General features: G+C 38.2%; 1 protein-coding gene across 5 annotated transcripts in view; it reads left to right on the forward strand.

The window, feature by feature from the left end:
* LOC122822409 (voltage-dependent T-type calcium channel subunit alpha-1I-like) overlaps window positions 1-20,680 on the forward strand; it is a 161,376-nt gene that overhangs the window by 109,649 nt on the left and 31,047 nt on the right. For all 5 annotated transcript variants that reach the window (XM_044101054.1, XM_044101055.1, XM_044101056.1 and 2 more), the window contains exons 11-29: window positions 2,229-2,380; window positions 2,705-2,890; window positions 3,584-3,701; window positions 3,793-3,948; window positions 4,083-4,173; window positions 5,176-5,330; window positions 6,164-6,865; window positions 7,395-7,495; window positions 8,733-8,856; window positions 9,964-10,032; window positions 11,704-11,882; window positions 12,921-13,047; window positions 13,386-13,511; window positions 13,622-13,711; window positions 13,859-14,051; window positions 14,565-14,716; window positions 15,547-15,656; window positions 17,895-18,028; window positions 18,342-18,412. In XM_044101054.1, the coding sequence (XP_043956989.1) occupies window positions 2,229-2,380; window positions 2,705-2,890; window positions 3,584-3,701; window positions 3,793-3,948; window positions 4,083-4,173; window positions 5,176-5,330; window positions 6,164-6,865; window positions 7,395-7,495; window positions 8,733-8,856; window positions 9,964-10,032; window positions 11,704-11,882; window positions 12,921-13,047; window positions 13,386-13,511; window positions 13,622-13,711; window positions 13,859-14,051; window positions 14,565-14,716; window positions 15,547-15,656; window positions 17,895-18,028; window positions 18,342-18,412 (3,036 nt within the window). The remainder of the gene's footprint in view (window positions 1-2,228; window positions 2,381-2,704; window positions 2,891-3,583; window positions 3,702-3,792; window positions 3,949-4,082; window positions 4,174-5,175; window positions 5,331-6,163; window positions 6,866-7,394; window positions 7,496-8,732; window positions 8,857-9,963; window positions 10,033-11,703; window positions 11,883-12,920; window positions 13,048-13,385; window positions 13,512-13,621; window positions 13,712-13,858; window positions 14,052-14,564; window positions 14,717-15,546; window positions 15,657-17,894; window positions 18,029-18,341; window positions 18,413-20,680) is intronic.

A 20,680-nucleotide genomic window follows, 5' to 3' on the forward strand; every position in this document is an offset into this window, starting at 1 on the left:
GGGAGTGATGATGGTGTTTTGTCTGAGTTAAGTTGTGATGTCAAGAGTCATGATAGGTATGTCAATGGCAATAAATCTCCCATCCTGTGTTGGTGTTAAGGATGAGTAAGGAAACTCTAGATATATGTCAAGGTTAGAGCAGGTGCAATGGAATAAAAATTGCATTTGTGTGTCTGTTCACCTCCTTATTACTGCGGCACCTGATCAGGTGGTCTTATTGTATCTGTGGATTTTCCTTTTACAACGCTGGATGTTTAGTGATAAGAAGTATTTTCTCTTGCTCCCTGCTTACCTTTAATTGTTTCTTATGTTTTTTTGTTGTTTTTTTTTACTTATCCTGTCTTCAGCTACACCATCCACTGTCTTCTCCTCATCTCCTTCTTCTGAATTCACTCTGTTCCTTTCCTGTTCTCTTTCTACTGATCGACAGGATGATATCGATTGGGAAGAGATGGGTCAGCCTGATAATGAGACTCAGAAAAAGGAGAGAGAAAAAAGGGATGGAAGTACTAGGGGAATGGAGATAGATTGGAGGCAAAAGCGGATTAGAGACGGGGAGGGCTGAGAATGTGTTTCTCTGACATGGTTTGCTAACTTTGGCAGGGCTCTGCTGGCTGTTTCTTTTTTCTCTGCTGGCTTTGAAACTGAAAATTCACAGGGGGTATCAGTGAAAGCATCTGATCCATATTGTGCAAACACAACATTCAGTCATATGCACAATACACTGGGATAAAGTGTGTCTATTCACATACAAATGGAAATAAACCCTGCCTTGTGTATTTCAGGGTTTCTACTTATGCAGCCCAGTTCTTATAGAGTGCCCTTCAAAAGTATTCACACCTTTTGAGTCTTTCAGTATCTAACACTCCTCATATTGTATTTTACTGGAATTTTCTGTGAAAAACCCACATAAATTAGTATGCCATTTATACATAAATTGCATGTTTTCAAAATAAAATTTTAAAAAAGTGCGATCATGTGTTCAGGCATCAGTCAGTACTCTAAAGAGCTGCTTTTGGCAGCAAATGCATCTGCACGTCTTTTTGGGTATCCCTCAAACAGTTTTGGATACCCTAGAGACTAAAATCTCATCCAAAATTGGATGAAGAGTGTCTAACCAGCAATTTTTAGGTCTTGACATATTCATGAATTTGTGTTAAGCCCTCCTGTGAGACTTGAACCACTTTTACTGCAGATATTGAATTTCTTGCCCACACACCAAACATAGTCAGACTGGATGGAGAACATTTGTGGACAGCAAATTCAGGACGTTCTAAAGCTTCTCAATTGGATTATGTTTAGAATATTTACTAAGGCATTCTAGCAAGTGCATATGCTTTAATTTGAAAATGACATTGCAGCTCTAACTGTAGGATTGTTTATAGAAGGTTATGTTTTTGGCACCCTTCATCCTTCTTCCCATCTCTTCCTGTCAAATTCCCAGGCACTCCTGAAAGAAAGCATCTTTACAGCATGATAATGTTGGTTCAAATAGTTTTCCATGTAGACCAGAAAGTGTAGTTTAGACATCATCTGACCAGAAAACCTTCTTCCACATAATTGTTGTTTCCCCGTGTGTTCTTTGACCAGTTTTAAAATGGATTTCTCATTACTTTCTCTGAACAAAGGATTTGTTCAATTTTTGGAGGCTTGTCAACAGATTCTCTCACGTGAGTTGTCGATATCTTCTGCTGGACCAGAGTTAAAACGGAGTAATTGACAGCTTCCCCAATTAATGATCTCTTTGCTAGGCTTGTCAGTTTAGTTGAACAGCCACGTTTTGCTGGGTGCATGACTGATTTGACAGTGCTGAGTGAGATGTGGAAAACTGAATATTATTTTATAACCCAACTCAGCTTTAATCTCCAAACTTACCTGCTCTCTGTGCTCCTTAGCTTTTTTGATCATGTCTCTTCACTAATATTCATTTCCTAGAGTTGCTCTTTTAGTTTAAATTTCCAAAATAATATATTGAAGTTTGTGGTTGTAATGAAGAAAAACAAAACCATTTAGTTCTCAAGGTATGAAAGCTTTTACAAGGGGCTATAATTATCTCTCCTGTTTGGGTGTCTTACATCTTATGTAACATGTAACTAGTCCAGTCTGTACATTCTTTACTTTTTGTTTTACTTTAATATTTTTGATTCCATCCTCCCTACTGACTTGTTATTTTTTGACTTTGTCTTTTTATGTTTCTGTGTCCCTGCACTGTTTCTGTGTCCACCAAGCCTGAGGAACTGACCAATGTCCTGGAAATCTGTAACATTGTCTTCACCAGCATGTTTACTCTGGAGATGATCCTAAAGCTCACAGCTTTTGGCTTTTTTGAGTACTTGAGGAACCCATACAACATCTTCGATGGCATTATTGTCATCATCAGGTCTGTAATCCGTCATAATAAAGGAAAATTATTGGTCAAACATGCAATGTATGATGATGTTGCATGTCTGATGTGGATCTACATTCAGGTGATGACTATCATTCCAGAAATTGTACATTTTTGGCTTATTGTGTTATGAAGTTGAATTGAATGGAACAAATGTATAATTGCAAAATTTTAAACAAATCTGATTTTCTGCATTTAATTACAATAGAATCAAATACCAGCATATTTATTTTACTCCCAGAGTTACCAGTTGCCTTTATTTCTCCATGTCATCCCACACTCTCTAATTGTGCACACGTTCTGCAACACGAACTCCAGTGTGTGTGAGATCATTGGTCAGGCAGATGGTGGTCTGTCAGTGCTGAGGACGTTCAGGCTGCTGAGGGTCATTAAGCTGGTGAGGTTCATGCCTGCACTGAGAAGGCAGCTTGTGGTCCTGATGAAGACCATGGACAACGTGGCCACCTTCTGCATGCTGCTCATGCTCTTCATATTCATCTTCAGGTAATCATATCACTTCTTTATGGAGTTTGACAAGAAAGAAAATCTACATTTTACCCATACAAGCGGTCAATCTAATATTAAAAGCACGTATCTTCTATTCACAAATGAGTTTAAAGGTTTGCTAGGCAGTATGTGTAACATTTGCTGTAGGTTTAACGGTTTCAGACTGAAAATGTTTTTTTCATCATCACTGCAAACCATAAAAAGTATTTTGTGGTTGGCAAAAAAATATTTTATGCCAAGCCACCACTGGTTCAGTAAGCATTATTTTGATTTTAGTAGTCTCATCTTGAAATTGTTATAAGTGCTACCACATTTGTTGGAGTAGTTTAAACATTTGCTTCCCTAAGAACAATTTCATTTGAATGTTGTGTTTTTTTGTTGTTGTTGTTTTTAATGATACATTTGAACTGTTCTTTTTTATGCATGGAATAATAATACAATTTATAACTTCAATTATGTTATTTGAAGCAAGAACTAAATGGAACAATTTTAAAAAGCTTTGCTTTTCTCAGATCCACACAAATGAATCCATTCATCCTCATATATAGATAAAAATCCATTCATACTAATACTTGATTTAATGTCTGGTTGCACCAACATGCTTGTTGTAGTCATCAATAAACTTTCTTTAATAAACAGCATATTCTGTGCATATTCAATTGTACATAAAAAGTCTTGTATTTGTTGCAGTATCTTGGGGATGCATATATTTGGCTGTAAGTTCAGTTTGAAGACAGAGGCAGGAGATACGGTTCCTGACAGAAAGAACTTTGACTCCTTGCTTTGGGCTATTGTCACTGTATTTCAGGTACCAGTAGTTTAAACTCACAAATTCATACCATGTGTTTTCTTTCATTGGGCAAACAAAATGCTTTTCGTTATCCTCTCGTCTGCTTTAGATTCTAACTCAGGAGGACTGGAACATGGTTCTCTACAATGGCATGGCGTCCACCTCTCCCTGTGCTGCTCTTTACTTCGTCGCCCTTATGACATTTGGAAACTACGTGCTCTTCAATTTACTCGTCGCCATTTTGGTTGAAGGCTTTCAAGCAGAGGTAATCGTAGAGACAAACCATGCATTAAACACAACACAACAAAAGAAATAAGGTTATGTTTTTGAAACTGCATGGTTTGTGTTTTTTGAAAAGTCTCTACCTCATGTGTTCTTTTTCTCTTCTTCCTTCAACAGGGTGACGCAAATCGCTCCTATTCGGATGACGACAGGTCCTCCTGTAATTTTGACGAAAATGATAAGCAAAAAGACTCCCTTCACCTCTCAGGTGCAATGTCTGTGACTATTTAGCAGAGTTTTTCCACTGCTGTTACAACTAGTTTACTAAAAAAAACGATGGGAAGTATTTTAGAAACTATATTTTAAGAACTTCACAGTGCAAAACACCTCATCTTTATTCTTTTTTGTACTCTAATCTGTACAGCAGCTCTTCTGAAACTTCAACATTATCCTAAAATAAACATAGATTTTTATTATATCTGTTTATTTATTCATTTAGAATTAATTACATTATTATTATAAAGATGTACTTTCACATCCAAGTATAATGATCACAGTGTGTGCTGTGAAATTTGCAGGTTGTAACCTGTGGCATGAAATACCTACAGTTTTCACAAGAAAAGCTTTCTAAGCACCTTTCCCAGACTAAAGATGTAAGCTTAATAAACTTTATGGATTGCAATCTCTATTTAATTTTTAGCATTCTCTCTGCATAGCCATTCATAATTGCTGAAAAAGCAGGAATGAACCAGCCATAGACTGCAGTACAGAGCGGCATTTAGCAACACATTAGGGAGCCGTCTGATGGTGTCTGATGACCGTTCCCCTGAGTTCAAGTGTACCTTTTTAAATGTCAGTGTTGGTGGAAGAAAAGCACATTTGAATTGTTTTTAAAGACCAATTTCTCCCAAAGACACATTCAGCAATGGATAAACGACTGGCAGATATCCTTTTGTTTCACTGTTAGGAGTTTCTTTCTGCCTTCTGAAAGACAACTTATTGTGAATTAAATCCTCCTCTTCCCCTTGGAGGTGGCTATAACATTGTTTTGGGACATTTATTGTGTACAGTGATGTGGAGGCCTCTGCTTTCATAGCAGCAACAGACAAAACATAAACAAAGGAAGGCAAGGGGTGTATTTAATGCTCCTTGTTTCTCCTTTTGACAGTTTCTTTCCACTCGTTTGTCTTATTTTTCGCCTTACCTCCACTTAACACTCCTGTTGATTTCTTTTGTTTGCCTCCCGCACTTTTCCTTCTGTCTTCTGCAGACCCAAAGATCTGTACCCTGACCCCTAACGGACACCTGGACATGTCATTGTTGCCTGCTGGTCTGTTCCCAGGAGAGAAGTTGACCTTTGCACTTGGCTCCAGAAAGAACAGTGTTATTTCTCTTGGCAGAGCTGACCTGGAGAGGAGGGCTGCGGTAAGTGGAAAAGGTTGTAAACGTAAACTGTAACCACATTAGGTCCTGACTGAATAACAATATATGTGCTATGTAGAATAGTTTGCTCTTGAGACTCTTGAGACTCTTGAGACTCTCTGCCTCGTTTATCAAACCTGGCACAGATTTGGGTAAAAAATGATTATAGGGCAAGTTCCAAATATGATTCATGAAACTGTGTATGCTGGCCAACTGTAGTGTATGATCAATGGTGTTGATGTAGTAGCTGGAAACGATCACCCTATAATGCAACATTCTTGTTTATTTTCAACATGGATGAACAAAGGAGTAAAAAAAAAAATCTACCTTTTACTCAGATTTTAAAGAGACAGAAGATTTTTAATAAGTTCAAAGAAGCTTCTAAAACCAAATTTCTCTTTGAAAATATGCAATGCCTTTATTGTTAACAGGACTGTTTATCTATCTATCTATCTATCTATCTATCTATCTATCTATCTATCTATCTATCTATCTATCTATCTATCTATCTATCTATCTATCTATCTATCTATCTATCTATCTATCTATCTATCTATCTATCTATCTATCTATCTATCTATCTATCTATCTATCTATCTATCTATCTATCTATCTATCTATCTATCTATCTATCTATCTATCTAGCTAGCTTGGTGATCAGTGTGTGCTATGATTGTGTCTTACATTCACTTCTAAATTGATATAGTTGAGAATGAGGTTGGAAATGATTATTCAGGCATAATTTTATTGTAGGTTATTTTTGATAAACAGAGGCCAGTGAGAGAATTTTTTGAAATTGTATTCTTCGAAATTCATAATACATTTTCCTTTACCAGTATCCAAGTCGAGGTTACCACAACTGGGGCCGTCCGCTGCCTCCCCAGCCTCACCCCTTGTGGGCCCGTCGCTCCAGCTGGAGCAGCCTTGGGGGCCGACCCTGCTCCTCCTCGTCTCCCTCTGCCAGCCCTGTCTTCACGCCTACGTCTGCAAGGCCTTTTTACGGCTACGGTCTGGGGGGTCTCGGAGGGGTGGTAGGAGGAAGCCTCCGTATCCGCGGCCCTCGTGCCTCCTCGTCTCCCCACCATCACCATCATATCCAGCCAGATGAAGAGGAGTCCCTTCTCTCTTCACCTGCTCCCCCTCAACATTGTCTTCAGCTGCCACATCCGAAGCTCCATGACTATTTTGCGCCTCGTAGGGACCGCAGAGCTCTCTCCCTAGAGCTCCCCCACATGCTCCAGTCTCCAGCTGGAAACCCACAGCAACATCATGCTCTCCCTCCCGTGAAACTCCACGCTCACCACAGGAAGAAGAGCCTTTCTGGAGGGCTTGTGATCAGCACCGGCGGGGACTTGGAAGGAATCCACCAGGACTGTAATGGGAAGACGCCTCTGTCGCACTTGCTCCTTCCACCCTCCAGGCGGCAGCAGGACCAGGCCGGAGGGGTGAACCTCCAGAGCCACCTGATGACGGATGTCTTCCCCCAGGTCAACACACGCAGCAAGGACAGGGAGGACCTGGATGACGACATTGAATATGTAAGTTACTGTTTGTTTGCGCGAAAAGGGAAAAGAGCCTAAATGTTTGTTTCATTTATGAAACAAACATTCATAAATGTACCTCCACACAGACAGACAGACAGACAACAACTTAGAGGAAATGAGTAGAATCTGCTTTTAGGACTTAAAGTAACTTGTCTGTTAACTCTGAAGTTAAAGAGCTGAATTTTAAAAACACTGTGATCATTTAGTCAATTGTGTCTGATTCATATCAACTTTCCATGTGTATTCATCACTCGTTGGAGTTTAATTTTTTTTTTTTTCCCTTGTAAGCAAGTGTATCAGCAAATCAAGGTTAATTGGGAAGGACTATTTAGAAAGCATCAGATAAGAACTGTGCAGATGGTAATGTTGAAAGATGTCCAAGTCGTTGCCACATAAATGTTTCACTTGCGTGAATAATTTTAAAAAATGCAGCCTAAACGCGCTCTTTCTACGAAGCTTTGTGTTTTCATTGCTGTGTGTTTCTGTGAACCTTTGTGAGCTCGGATCTGTGTGGTTGTTGCAGAGCTTATGCTTCCGAATCCAGAAGATGTTGGAGGCATATAGACCAGACTGGTGTGAGACGAGAGAAGACTGGTCCATCTTTCTCTTCTCCCCGCAGAACAAGTGAGTTCATTCTATATTTCTATCTTTATGGATAGTGACAGGCTTATTGCTCAGTAGTGAGCTTGTTCACAGATTTCACTCCTAATACCCTTAAATTTATGAATTTAAAAAGAAAATTATACCTTTTCAGAAAATACAAGAATATTTTAGATAAACAGCATGTGATGTCATTTTCTGAAAAATTAGACGGTATAGTTCAAACAAAGAGTTGTTAGCTTAGCTTAACTAACAGGTTTTTTTTTTCCCAGAGTGCCTGTGGCGCCCCCTTTGCAGTGCCACCCTGAGCAGTGAACCATAAGGCCCAAACATTACCAGTCAACCAAAATGGATGGTGTACCTTTACTATTTAGATCAAGTTGATATGGGAATTTTTCACAATCACTTACAGTCTTGTCCTTACATCTGCTCCAACTTTTTGCAAAATGTTTCTATATTTTGGAATGTTATTAGTAATAACAAATATAATCTAAAACAACCATATTTCTCTACTATTGTTGTTGTTTTTGATTGAGAATAAACAAGGCAAAACAACAGATAAATCTCAATAATGTAATTGTGCAGTTTTTATCAACAGCAGACTCCCTCCCCCACAAATAAAAACAGGACTGCAGCCTCGCAAGACATGTCATTGTGAGTTGCATCATCTTACAGTGATGAGCTAAAATCTGCATTCAAGGCATTATACAGAGACGGGTTTAATATTTTTTTTCAAAAAAAAATAACATTGAAAACTCTCCATGTATATTTACAATAAATATATATTTTTCTTGTTTTTATATTCCTGTCATCTGTTCTGATAAGCACTTCAGTGAAAATATTTAATTGCTTTTTGGCAGTGAGCGCTGTCACATGCTCACTTTTCAGAAGCAGATTCAGTGTTCATACTGAACGTCCTGTTTCCTTCTGCTATCAGCCCCTCCTTCCCCCTTTTCTCTGTGTGTTTCTCTCAGATCCCTCGACTCTGTTCTCCCAGCAGAGCTCTGTACTCAGGGTTCCTGGGATTCTGAGTTAAAGTAATTTGTTTTGAATTAGAAGCTATGTAAACAGGGCCTGAATGAGACTATTTACTCACTGAGATGTGAAGAAGCTACCATGCAATCACGGGAACCGGTTCCAGTTTGATTGGATGGAAGTTGCAGATAAGCAACTTGCAGATAACCCTTTCAGGACGATAACTGTCTGCAATGCCTTTTTTTTTTTTTTTTTTAAAGTTCTGCATCTTGTTTTCTCCTGTCAGGTTCAGACAGATGTGCCAGTCCATCATCGCCCATAAGCTGTTTGACTATGTTGTGTTGGCTTTCATCTTCTCCAACTGCATCACAGTGGCCCTTGAGAGGCCAAAGATCCTTCAAGGCAGCTTGGTAAATCCATGTGAAATGTGTGTCAATGCAGTTTCATGTTGCAAAAATTATACCCTGTGAACAGCTTTTTGTTTTTCAAATTACTAGAAAACAGCCAACTTAAGAGTTTTGTTTTTGTTATATAATTGTGTTAGAGCAACACGAAGGAGTGAAATATAAAATGAAGGTTTTCACATTTTCTTACAAAAAAAATATGAGTAGCATACATGCATGCACGTTAGTCGGATGCCTGTCAGTAATCCAGTGTCCTTGCTTGCTTTCAGAAAACCTGATTGGTAATAAAAATTTGTCATTGTTTGCTATTTAATCACAAATCCAACTAATCTGTGCAGGCCTCAGAGGTTTGGCAGAGAAAATCAGTGAACAAACAGCTTTATAAAGATTATTGAACACAGCAGACAGGGAAAAGATTAAGTATTCCAGAAGTAGGATCTTCTAGAAAGATCTTACTTTCTAGAAGAAAGTAGGATGAAACAAAAAGTTTAGATATGCTTTAGTACAGCTGCCAACCTACCATTTTTCCACCTAAGCAGCCTAGAGAGTAACTTTGGAGGATTTATAAATATCTAGAGCTCAAATGGGAGAAAGAAGACTTTTTTGGGGGGGGGTTTCTCATGCCCTCCACAAATCTAGTTTTGGTGGAAGAGTGGATAGAAAGATAGCCATTATTGTGAAGGCCATAAGGACGTATGGAATGAACAGAGCTAGAGCTGTTTTGCAAAGAGAGAATTGCCAAAATTTTCAGTGTGTTATTATGCAAATCCAGTAGAAACAAAGCCCAAAATACTTTTGTATTTAAACAGAAAGATTATTCTGAAAATTGCTCAATGCACATTTGAAGATTTCTTTTTCTTCCGATATTACATATTTTGTGATCCGTCCTATAAAAACCAGTAGGGGATGTGAATACTTTTGCAAGGAGCTCTTTGTGATAAATTGAGGCTGCTCAAAAATGCTCCTGTTTTTGCTTTGTAGCAGCATTTTCTTATGATAAATTGAATGTTACCCTCTAATAGATGCTGTAAAGACACTTTAAAACTCCTGATTGGCCCATTTGGTGCTCCTGACTCTTGACTCTCTTTACGTCTCTCTTTTCTGTTCACACAGGAAAGAGTCTTTCTCACCATTTCCAACTACATCTTTACTGCCATCTTTGTGGGCGAGATGACTCTCAAGGTAACATTTTACAACCTGTCTCTCTTTACTGCCACTGCAGGCTCCAAAGAGATGCCTTCTTTGTTTGCCTATTTCAATTGACTTGCCTTCAGTTCTCACACAGAACATACTGTTTCCTTCTTTTTCTTTTACAGCCAGTTTCCAGGTTCTTCTGGGGAAAAAAAACAGTTATGCAATGTCATTAATTAGTGGCTGATCTTCTCATATGCATATTCCCCTACTTGCTGTGTGTCTTTCTCTTCCGTTTCTCTCCATTTCTGTGGTTTAACTTCTCTTGGGTCTGAGCAGTCATTTTTGAAATTCTCAATCAGTTTGTTTCTCTGTCTTTTTTTTCATTCTTCTCGCTCACTCTTTCGTTGCCCATCTTCTGTTTTCTTTGAAAAAGTGTCTGGCATAAGTGGGCCATCAATTATGTACTTCCGCAATCAATTATTAACCAATCTGAGCCCGTCAAGGAGCCGCAGACTTGTCAGCCCCGTGGCCAAGCGGTACATGTCTCCCTTTGAGCCTGTGTGTATCTCCAAAACTTGTGTCGATGCGCTTGTTTGTTTAGCATCAATCTCTCCATAGGATTCTATCATCTGTTTGAATGCTGGATACAAGAAGGAGCCAAAAAAAAGGGGGGGGCGAAGGGGAAATAAAAATACGACGCAGTAGGAGAAATGGTCAGCAATCTGAAGCATCTTCAGGCAGAATATTGGAATTACAAAAAATATGTTTGATGTATAGTGCAAATTTGTTTTGTATGGTTTCTGCAGACCATACAAATCAAAAGAAATACAGTGGTTTACAAAAGTATTGAGTCACTCCTCATTCCCTTACAAGTGGCTTCTGAGAATCCAGAGTTTCTTGTAGTCCTATCCAAACAGGTTTGCTCTGAAGGTCTTTCTTTGAACTTTATCAAGACAGGTACTCTCCAATTTCAGAGGAATGTTTGTTTCTATGTTTGTTTGTAACATTCAAACATAAAGAAAGCTTTTAAACTCAGTCAAAACTGCAAACACTAAGAGATTGATATTTATTCAGTTCACTTTTTTAGGATTTAAATCAGTTAAGACTTTTGGACCTTAGATGTTTCCCACGGACTGATCTTTCAATCGTATTGATGTTTGCACAGAACCCTTTCATGATCTCTCAAAGCTTTGCTGAACACTTGGCAAATAGCTTCAAATGTCAGCGGCAGATTTTTGCGTAAGCAGAAATGATGCTCCCACTTCTATCTTGCAAGATTCAGTATCCGTCTGTGTGCATCTAAACTGTAATGTTTGCTCAGCATCTGTGTGTCAGTCTCATCTCATGTTACACAGAAGCCAAAGATAAAAGCTTTAGCTTTGGGGCCCTACTTCAGCTGTGAACTCTGTTTCGAGATCAGTAATGGTGACAGTCATTATTACTTGCAGGTGCCAGATGTTTGCTGCTTTCTACCACGTTTTCCACGACTGTTTCTGTAGAATGTATATCTGAAGTATGCAGCAAACAAAGACTACATGTGTAGAACTTGTCCTGCATTTACTGATCCTCTCACTGTTGTGGAATGAATGTCTTTTTTTTTTTTTTGTTCCTGTTATTCAGTCTGAAGCAGACAATCTACCACTTTCCATTTGTGTTCAAGCTGCCCCAATATACCAAGTACATGTTCTCATCATATTGCTTTACCACCTTTCTGTTCAGGTGGTTTCCATGGGACTGTATATGGGCGAACAAGCTTATCTGCGGAGCAGCTGGAACATTCTGGATGGATTCCTGGTTTTTGTGTCATTGATTGATATTGTTGTGTCCATGGCGGGAGGGGCGAAAATCTTGGGCGTGCTCAGAGTACTGAGATTGCTACGAACGTTGCGTCCCCTCAGGTATGCATTAAGTCGTGGGACATAAGAGTCAAATTTGTAATCCACCATATATTTTTAGAATACATAAAAACATTGTGCTTGTCTTAAAGCTCCAATAGATAATGTTTGGCAAAAAATATGTTTTTAAAGTCATTAAGGAGTGACAGTATAGCATGAGACAGATAATCTGTAAAAAATTGGAAATCATCCACCTCCTTCCAGTTCCCCTGCTGTCATCTGCAGAAAGGCACTGATTGGTGGACATGAGGGTGATTGACAGTGCTAAGATCTTCCTGCTACCTCTGATTGGTTGGTTCTTCTGACCAAGCATTGTATTTCTGCAGATGGTAGTAGCGTCACATGATGAAAGGAGAGAAATTTGACTTATTTTATTTTTTCACAGCTCACCTGTCTGATATTATTCTGTCACAATAGCAACATATTTTTTACATACTGCAGCTTTAAGGTAGATCTACTGTATATTTTGGTGTGTGTTTCAATTGATTGAAATAGGCAATTTTCCAAAATATTCAGTTTAATGGGGATTCACTAAAAGGAGCAATACAACATGATTCACCTAAGCATAAGTAATCGCCTTTACTAGACTTGTATGTTCATAGCTCCAAAAATATTTAACAAATTGATTAATAATTGAATATACACAAAAAAAACAACAGATGATTGAACACAGTCCATTACTTAGTCATTATATTTTTCTACAAGCTTCCAATAACATGGTGCAATAACATCTGGCTACATATCAATATCTGATTGAAAACATAAAGTTACAAATATACAAATAATTAGTTAAATGTAGAGTCCCTAAGTCCATATCTGGGATTTACTTGTTGAATCATACAGTATGTGCATCTAAAATCTGTGTTTGTGTCTATCTACTTAAACATGGCACTGATGTAAAGTCTGATTTCACCATGTTGTTATTTTTTCATAATTCATACAATATTTTATCTCATTGGTGCAAATACAGAAATAGTTGCACAAAACATACATGCATTATTACATCATATTAAATATTACTGTAATATCATCTCTCGTTAGAGTGATAAGCAGAGCTCCAGGATTGAAGCTGGTGGTGGAGACGCTCATCACTTCCCTCAAGCCTATTGGCAACATCGTCCTTATCTGTTGTGCATTCTTTATCATCTTTGGTATCCTTGGCGTACAGGTAGGAAACTGGGTCTTTTGATCAGACCCTTATATTATTTATGATCATTGATGAGATCATTATTAGTAATGATATCATCTGTTTGTGTTAAAAGCAGTTTATATCACTACAGGCTTAACCTTTCATTGTGAAGCAGCTTTAATGCCCAAGTATTTTTCTCACAAGAAATTGCTAACTGTCTTCCTTCTTTCGTACTTCACTTTTTGCTGTTGAGCTCCTCAGCCAGCTCATTATTTTATCTCATTAGAGTGACACCCAATGGCTTATTTTTCTTTCTGGAATACATAATAAGATGCCATCAAAAGGTTTTTTTGTTTTTTTTTATCTTTATCTTGCAGCTTTTTAAAGGCAAATTTTTCTACTGTCTCGGCCCTGATGTCAAAAACATCACCAACAAGTCCGATTGTCTGGACAAAAAGTACAAGTGGGTCCACCATAAGTACAACTTTGATAACTTAGGACAGGTGGGTATCATATGTATTATGATTTTTTTTAATTTTACGAATAGAATTAATAATCAGTGAATTAAAAAGTTATAAAAAGAAAAATAATCTCCAATAACTTTTTATCCAAGGCTCTGATGTCACTGTTCGTACTTGCCTCCAAAGACGGCTGGGTAAATATCATGTACCATGGCCTGGATGCAGTGGGTGTTGATCAACAGGTATTTTCATATTAATTGATGACAAACAAGTTTTTATGTAAAATAAAAATAAAAAATCTGCATTTTTTCTGATCACTATTATGTCTTTCTGTTTTTTCTCATCCAATCTACCAACATTAAATCGTTCTACCACTCCAACTGCTGTAGCCAATAACCAACAACAACCCATGGATGCTTCTGTATTTCATTTCCTTCCTCCTCATCGTCAGCTTCTTTGTCCTCAACATGTTTGTTGGTGTGGTGGTGGAAAACTTCCACAAGTGTCGCCAGCATCAGGAAGTGGAGGAGGCCAAGAGACGTGAGGAGAAGCGACAACGGCGGATGGAAAAAAAGAGGAGGAGTAAGTGAGATGACTGAGTGGAATAAGCAGACGGTGACAACTGTTAACCAGAGGTTAAATGGTTAGACAGCATTGAATAGAACTGGTTTTGTGTTGCCAAAATGTAATTTGCTTTGCCTTGCAAAAAATCTTCTTTTTCTTATTCTTCTTGAACTTTTGTGAAAAGGTTCGAGAACAGTTTGACTTGATTATATTTTACTGGGATTTTATTTGATTAACAAACAGCAGCAAGCATACTGGTGAGATCTGTTCCAATCAAAGCAGCACACATAGTAATGGTAATAATATGATTCATGTGCCGCTTTGTTTGGACCGTGACATGAAATCCCCATATGGCGTTTTGTTACAGCATCAGGAAAATTATTGTTTTTTTTGTCTGCTCATTTTATACTTGGTGAAAATATTGATCCACTCAACACTTTTAATCATTAACATTCCATTAACAACAAGCATTTAAATTACCTTTAAATTGTGGATATCTTGTTTCTCTTCCTCCCCCCCACCCCCTAATAGAAGCTCAGAAGCTGCCTTACTACTCCAGCTACGGCAATATGCGCCTGATGATCCACACACTCTGCACAAACCACTACCTGGACCTCATCATCACCTTCATCATCTGTATAAATGTCATCACAATGTCATTAGAGCACTACAATCAACCTCACGTAAGAAGAATTGCTTCCTTGGTCTGTAGGTTACAAGACTGTTTTTAATTTATTTAACGTTACTTTGTCATTTTATGACATTTTCCCTACATAAGCGCTCATCTTCTCACCTCTAAACGGCAGCCTCTTAAACAGGGTCCAATGATGACACCTGCAAGCCAACCATCTTGCAACTACAAGCCAACTGAGGCCAGGTTTCTCTGCAGCTTGTGGTGCTGACACAAAAGCTCTGATTCAACGTCGGCTGTTGTCAGAGTAGTGTATCTGTCCCTTCACACACAACAAATGCAGGTTAATACCTGGTAGCGCTTTTCGCACTAAAGAGAAAAGAGATTATCTTAAGATAAGACACCTGTTTGACCTTTGAAAATGGCGCAGGCTTTCTCAAATGGACTGAGCATTAGATAAATATCACAGGTCTCACCTGTGTTTGTCAGTTGTTGGTCCTGACATTTGGCAGCCTCCCACTTGTCAGAAGACACCTCTGTTTATATGAAAGGAGGAAAGAGCCAAACGAAGATTACAGGACCAGCTTTTAAATAATTACAACATGCTTGGCTCGTTGACGCTTAAAACTCACCTTGACCTGAATGTACTTTGGAGGAGACAGTGTATCACTGTATGTAATATCATAAAAAGGGGGAATCTTCTGAGGTGACCTCAGGCTTCTTTGATTTCAGTCCAGAAATAACTGGAACAATTCCAGTTTACAGTTCTTGCTGAGACTTCTAACACAGGTCCTCTTTTCTATTTGCCACATCTATTTGCACACACACACATGCCCGCACACCATGGCTCTCTCACTGTCTTTTTTTTTTTTTTTTTTTCAGTCCCTGGACCTTGCACTAAAGTACTGCAACTATTTCTTTACCTCCACATTTGTGTTGGAATCCATTCTCAAGCTCATCGCATTTGGATTCCGGCGCTTCTTCAAAGACAGGTAATGGCTTGAATTTAAGGCGGCTGAATTTTCAACATTGTGGGTGTGTAAGGGATTGCAAACAATTTTAACAAGACTGCAGGATGCTTCTGTTTCTCTTTATATACTTGTAACAAATGCGATTAAAAAAAGATGTTAAGCATTGAAGGGGCGATTAGAGCTCTGGCACAAACGTTAATCTCTTGACTGAAAATGTCATATAAATAGTGCCACAATAAATAGCTGTTTAGCTCAAAGTGCTTTTTTTAAGTCATAATTTTGCTTTGATCAAGTGTTAATGGAATGAGGTCTAACAGTTTTGAGGATTATAAAACGTGTTGAAATATTTGAATCGGAGTAGAGCTATATTCTGTTTTAGAAATATCCCTGTAATGGATAAACAACATAAAGACTTAGTATTCCTTAGATCACAGACCTAAAGCAGACTTCTTATTGTTAAAGATCATTAGATTCCTTGAAATAAGTGTACTATTTGTTGCAGAGACAAAATATTACACGAAAAGAACTTTAATATATATTTGAAGTAGATTTTGTTGGTGAGGAAGAAAATCCCTCTTTACAAACAAAATCACTAGAAGCACACAAAGTTATTTTTAATTATTTAAACTTTTAAAATGTTCATTTTGTGAAATAACCTTCTATATATTATTTTGTTCTTTCTGTATTAATTGTGAAATGTTGATTCTCCTTGTTGGATGAGGAGCTTTCCTCTAAATAAATATAGTCAGGTAAAGTCTGAATTTCTAAATTTTGACTTCCAATGGGAAATTATGCTATTCATTAAAACAATTATTTATTTTAGAGCTTTTTACACCTTTTTACTAATGTTGCCAATAACAATGAAGGGTGCTGTAAATGTATTATTCCCTTATTGCATAAATGTGTGTTATGTGTTGGTTATTTGTAAGGTTTTGCTTGAAAAACAATCAACTTGTCTCACAGTTTTTCACATATGATGCTATAGGACTAAGTTGTAGGACTTCACGTTCCTACATCTCACACACTTCCATCTTTGTTTGGTCCTCATGGTAAGAACGCATCAACATGGTCCCATCTCATTTTCTCTGTCATACCACTACACCATGTACAGTGACAAGACCAATGTCCCCTTCTCATCTAGGATGCATGGCGCCTAATTAAGGCGGAAAGCAATTTGGGTGCTTATATGGTAACTTAATGTCATGACCTATTTTAGCGCCTGATGAAAATCTTTGAGCGCGAGAGGATGAGAAGAAACGGTCAGAAAAAGAGATGGAGGACAGATAATATATGGCAGGGGAAGCTGGTCTGATCAAAAATGAAAGAGGAAGGGCACAAACGAGTGATGAAATGAGAAAAAGATGGGCGGATGTAGGGAGAATTTATCACTCGGTTATCTTCGAGCTCTTTGTCTCTTTTTATGTGGTGCCAGCAACAGCCGTGAACAGTCATTGTGCATAGAGTGATTTATAGTTTAGGGTCACTCGTAGCTTCAAAACTGGGTCACTGGAGCAGAAATTAACACATAAATGTAGAAAAAAGGAGCTTGTTTGCGCTATGTTCTTTAAAACAAAAAATGATGTAATATCATGGGCACCGCTTAAAGGAAATTCTACTGTCTCAAATATGGCTACAAGTGCAACGTGTGGGATTGAGGAGGAAGAAAAATTGAGCATAGGACAAATAATCACTGACGGGAAGTCACACTGCAGCAGAGAAAACTTTCATGAAAAGCTTGATGATTCAAAGATGACAGGTGTCACACCATTATTGCATAACCCTGCCAAATGTTCAATCATGGCAGACGCCTCATTTTGTGATCTCAGATCTAGATTTTTTTCAGACTTTCTCTTCTTTATTTGGCCTTGCAGCCTAAGCTGAACTTCAGTAACTAAATAACAAGAACAACTTGTCATATAAGCTGCAGGTTGTTGCTCAGCAACAGCATTTTGACATCAGGAACAGAGTATAGTAAGATAAGAGACACTGTGACAGCAGACAACCAGATGCAGTTATTGAAAGTCATTTAAGAAACCTCTTACTGTTTGAACTTCAATAAAAGTCAATAAGTTAAAAGCCTGCACCTAAAAGAATGAAGTTTTTTAATTTTATACTTTTAAGCCTTTTACATGATAGTATATCAGGTACAACAATACATCAAGACAGGACACATGACAGGAAATTAGCTTAAATGCAGCCTAAATCAAAAGAAAATCTTTGAACTGCATCCTGATTGCATACATTTGGGCTCTGCATTAGGTGGAATCAGCTGGACCTCGCCATTGTTCTCTTGTCAGTAATGGGCATCACTCTGGAGGAAATTGAGATCAGCGCCGCCCTGCCCATCAACCCCACCATAATCAGAATCATGAGGGTTCTGAGGATAGCACGAGGTAACAAATGCCAGACGTTTCAGAAATCCTCACTCTAGCACATTCATTTCACACCACACATCCTGTAAATAAAAGATATGATCTTGTTAGTGTGTTGAAGCATAAATGTTTAAACTGTTAAATAATTTCACAGGTCAGTTTGCTGCATAGCCGCAGTAGCTTGAAGTGTTGTTCTCTTTGCATCTACATATTAAGAAGGACAGAAATATTTCAATTGTCTAATGGTATATATTGTTACATTGAACCTAAAATCAATCTCCATTGAATTATCTTTAATCTCATTTTTTGTTTCTTTTTCCAAATGCTCACACAGTGTTGAAGCTGCTGAAGATGGCAACCGGAATGAGAGCCTTATTGGATACAGTTGTTCAAGCCCTGCCTCAGGTACACCTGAACACTGTCTGACATCCTTCCTTCCTGACTCAGACACCCCAATTCCTTAGAGAAATTTGGTCAGTCTCCGTCAAGAGTCTTGGGAAACGCACCCTGCTTCTCATTTACTGTTGACCTTTAGACAACCCCAGTAAACCTTAAATCAAAGTCTAGGAAAGTGGAAAACAAATGCATGTGCACAGAAGTTTGCTTTCAGTACTACAGAATGGAGATTTTCTTACTGAGATCACAGTCAGTGAGAAACAGGCAGTCTGCAGATTTAGTTAGGAAGTGTCCACAGTCGCAATATTTCTTTACTCAGTGCACTTCAGTTTCAGCTCCAGAAATGAACGTCAGCTTTGTTTGTACTTACTGATGCTGCAAAAATTATTAGTGTAGAAGTGAAGACATGGTAGACAATGAATCATGCTTAAAAAAATAAATAACAAAATGAAAACATGAAATCATGAAAGATTGCTTCAAATGTCCTTTATTTGTTTCATTTTATGGTTTCTACATTGCAGTGATTCACAACAAATATGATCTACAGACACTTTCTGAGACAAAACGATCCATTTGACATTATAGTTATTGAGATAAAGATGTAAATAAATATAAAGAGAGGGAGAGAGAGAGCTAACTCCGTCCATTACTGTGAACACACCGTCCCCTACCACAGCATTTGTTTTTTTGTACACCTGACTGTTCTTCAGTTTAAGGAAATGAAGTGTTGATTTTTTTATATAATCCACTTCCTGTCAGGCAGGTTCTGCTTATCAGGCCTGAGAGTTTTCAGTGAAAATGCTCTGACACAAAGTGGTTCATTATTCATTTTCGCATAGGGCAAGGTTGGTTTGGACTGCTTTTTATTCTGATTATCTGTAGTCTGAAAATAAAAGCTGTTTAATAGTCTGAGATACTTAAGTATCGCAAAATAGCTGAAACTGAACAAAATCCGCAATGGAGAAAATAGTTTTTATTTTTGGTGCCGAGTTTTCAGAAAACTAGGAATCATCTCTTCTGTGAATGCCAAAGCATGAAGAGAAAGGCAGGAGGGAGGGAGATAACTCCTAAAGATGTAGCCAACCGTCAAAGTGCTGGTACCGTCCTGACACAGATAGGCCTCATTTATGGAGAGGCACACTCCCATGTGATCCTTTGACCATTAAAAGCAAGACGAAGCAAACACACAGAACAGGTGGCATGGTGCGGGGAGGGCTGCCAGGTCTGAAGGAAAGTGGCTTCCTCGTCTTTCTTTTCTATTGATCCCTCCCTCATTAACACCCAGGCTTTTGTTTTGTCCCGAGGGCAGTCAGGCAGGTAATTAAAACTAAGGCTAATTAAAGAGTTCCAGGAGGTCTCTTTTTGTGCATATGGGGTCTGTGCGCGTATAGAGATGCTCACAGAATTACACCTGGTGACAGATTTTACCTCAGGTGATATTTCACTGTGCAATTGAAATGGCAAGCTGCAAATTTAATTTCCATTCCGTCAAATATGATACCACAGATTTGAACAGTCCTTATGCTTTAAAATCTAAAAGAATACAGCATAATATATTTACAAGATGTTTAAATGTTTAGTAATTTAAGAGGAGTGACTATTACTGCAAAGTAAGGCATAGCTTTTGTTTATAACAACTGAACCGAACAAACAGTTCAGTTAATAAAAATATGATCATGGACAGGTAAAGTGAATAAGATCCAACATCCCTTTATCTTGCCACTTGCTTATCTATGCAATATATTAGACTGCAAACAAACGTTTTGATAGAAGCAGAAAAACCAGGCAGCATAAGGGTTTGAGCGAGTTTAGCACAAGACTGGATCAGAGAATCTCCCAAACTGCAGTTTCTGTGGGATGTTGACAGTCTGCAGTGGTCAGTATCTATTGAAATATATCAAAAGAAAGAAACAGAGGAGAATTGGCAGCAGGATCAAAGCGGAGCCAACGAATATCCAGTCTGAACTATGCCAAGTAAAAAGATAGACAAAAACCTTCCGCCTATTGTATTTTGCTGGAAAAAGAGGTTAGCTACTAATACTTGATTTTTGGACATGTCTAGTTCTAGCAGCCAGAAAAATTTTCTTACTCTCAGTGGAGCAGCGCGACTGTTTCATTTCTCAGGAATGGGATTAGATTTTAGCCCCAAGTGCTGTCTAACATCTTCATCCCTGTTAAGTTGTGTTAACAGGAGGTTGTTTTGCGGTGGAACCGAGCCAAGTCCCAAAACCCCCAAACTCAGAAATTCATAAAAAGCATGAAAGGTTCACCTCTTAG

This window comes from Gambusia affinis, linkage group LG19 (assembly GCF_019740435.1).
Source record: "Gambusia affinis linkage group LG19, SWU_Gaff_1.0, whole genome shotgun sequence".
In the NCBI taxonomy this organism is placed as follows: Eukaryota; Metazoa; Chordata; class Actinopteri; order Cyprinodontiformes; family Poeciliidae; genus Gambusia; species Gambusia affinis.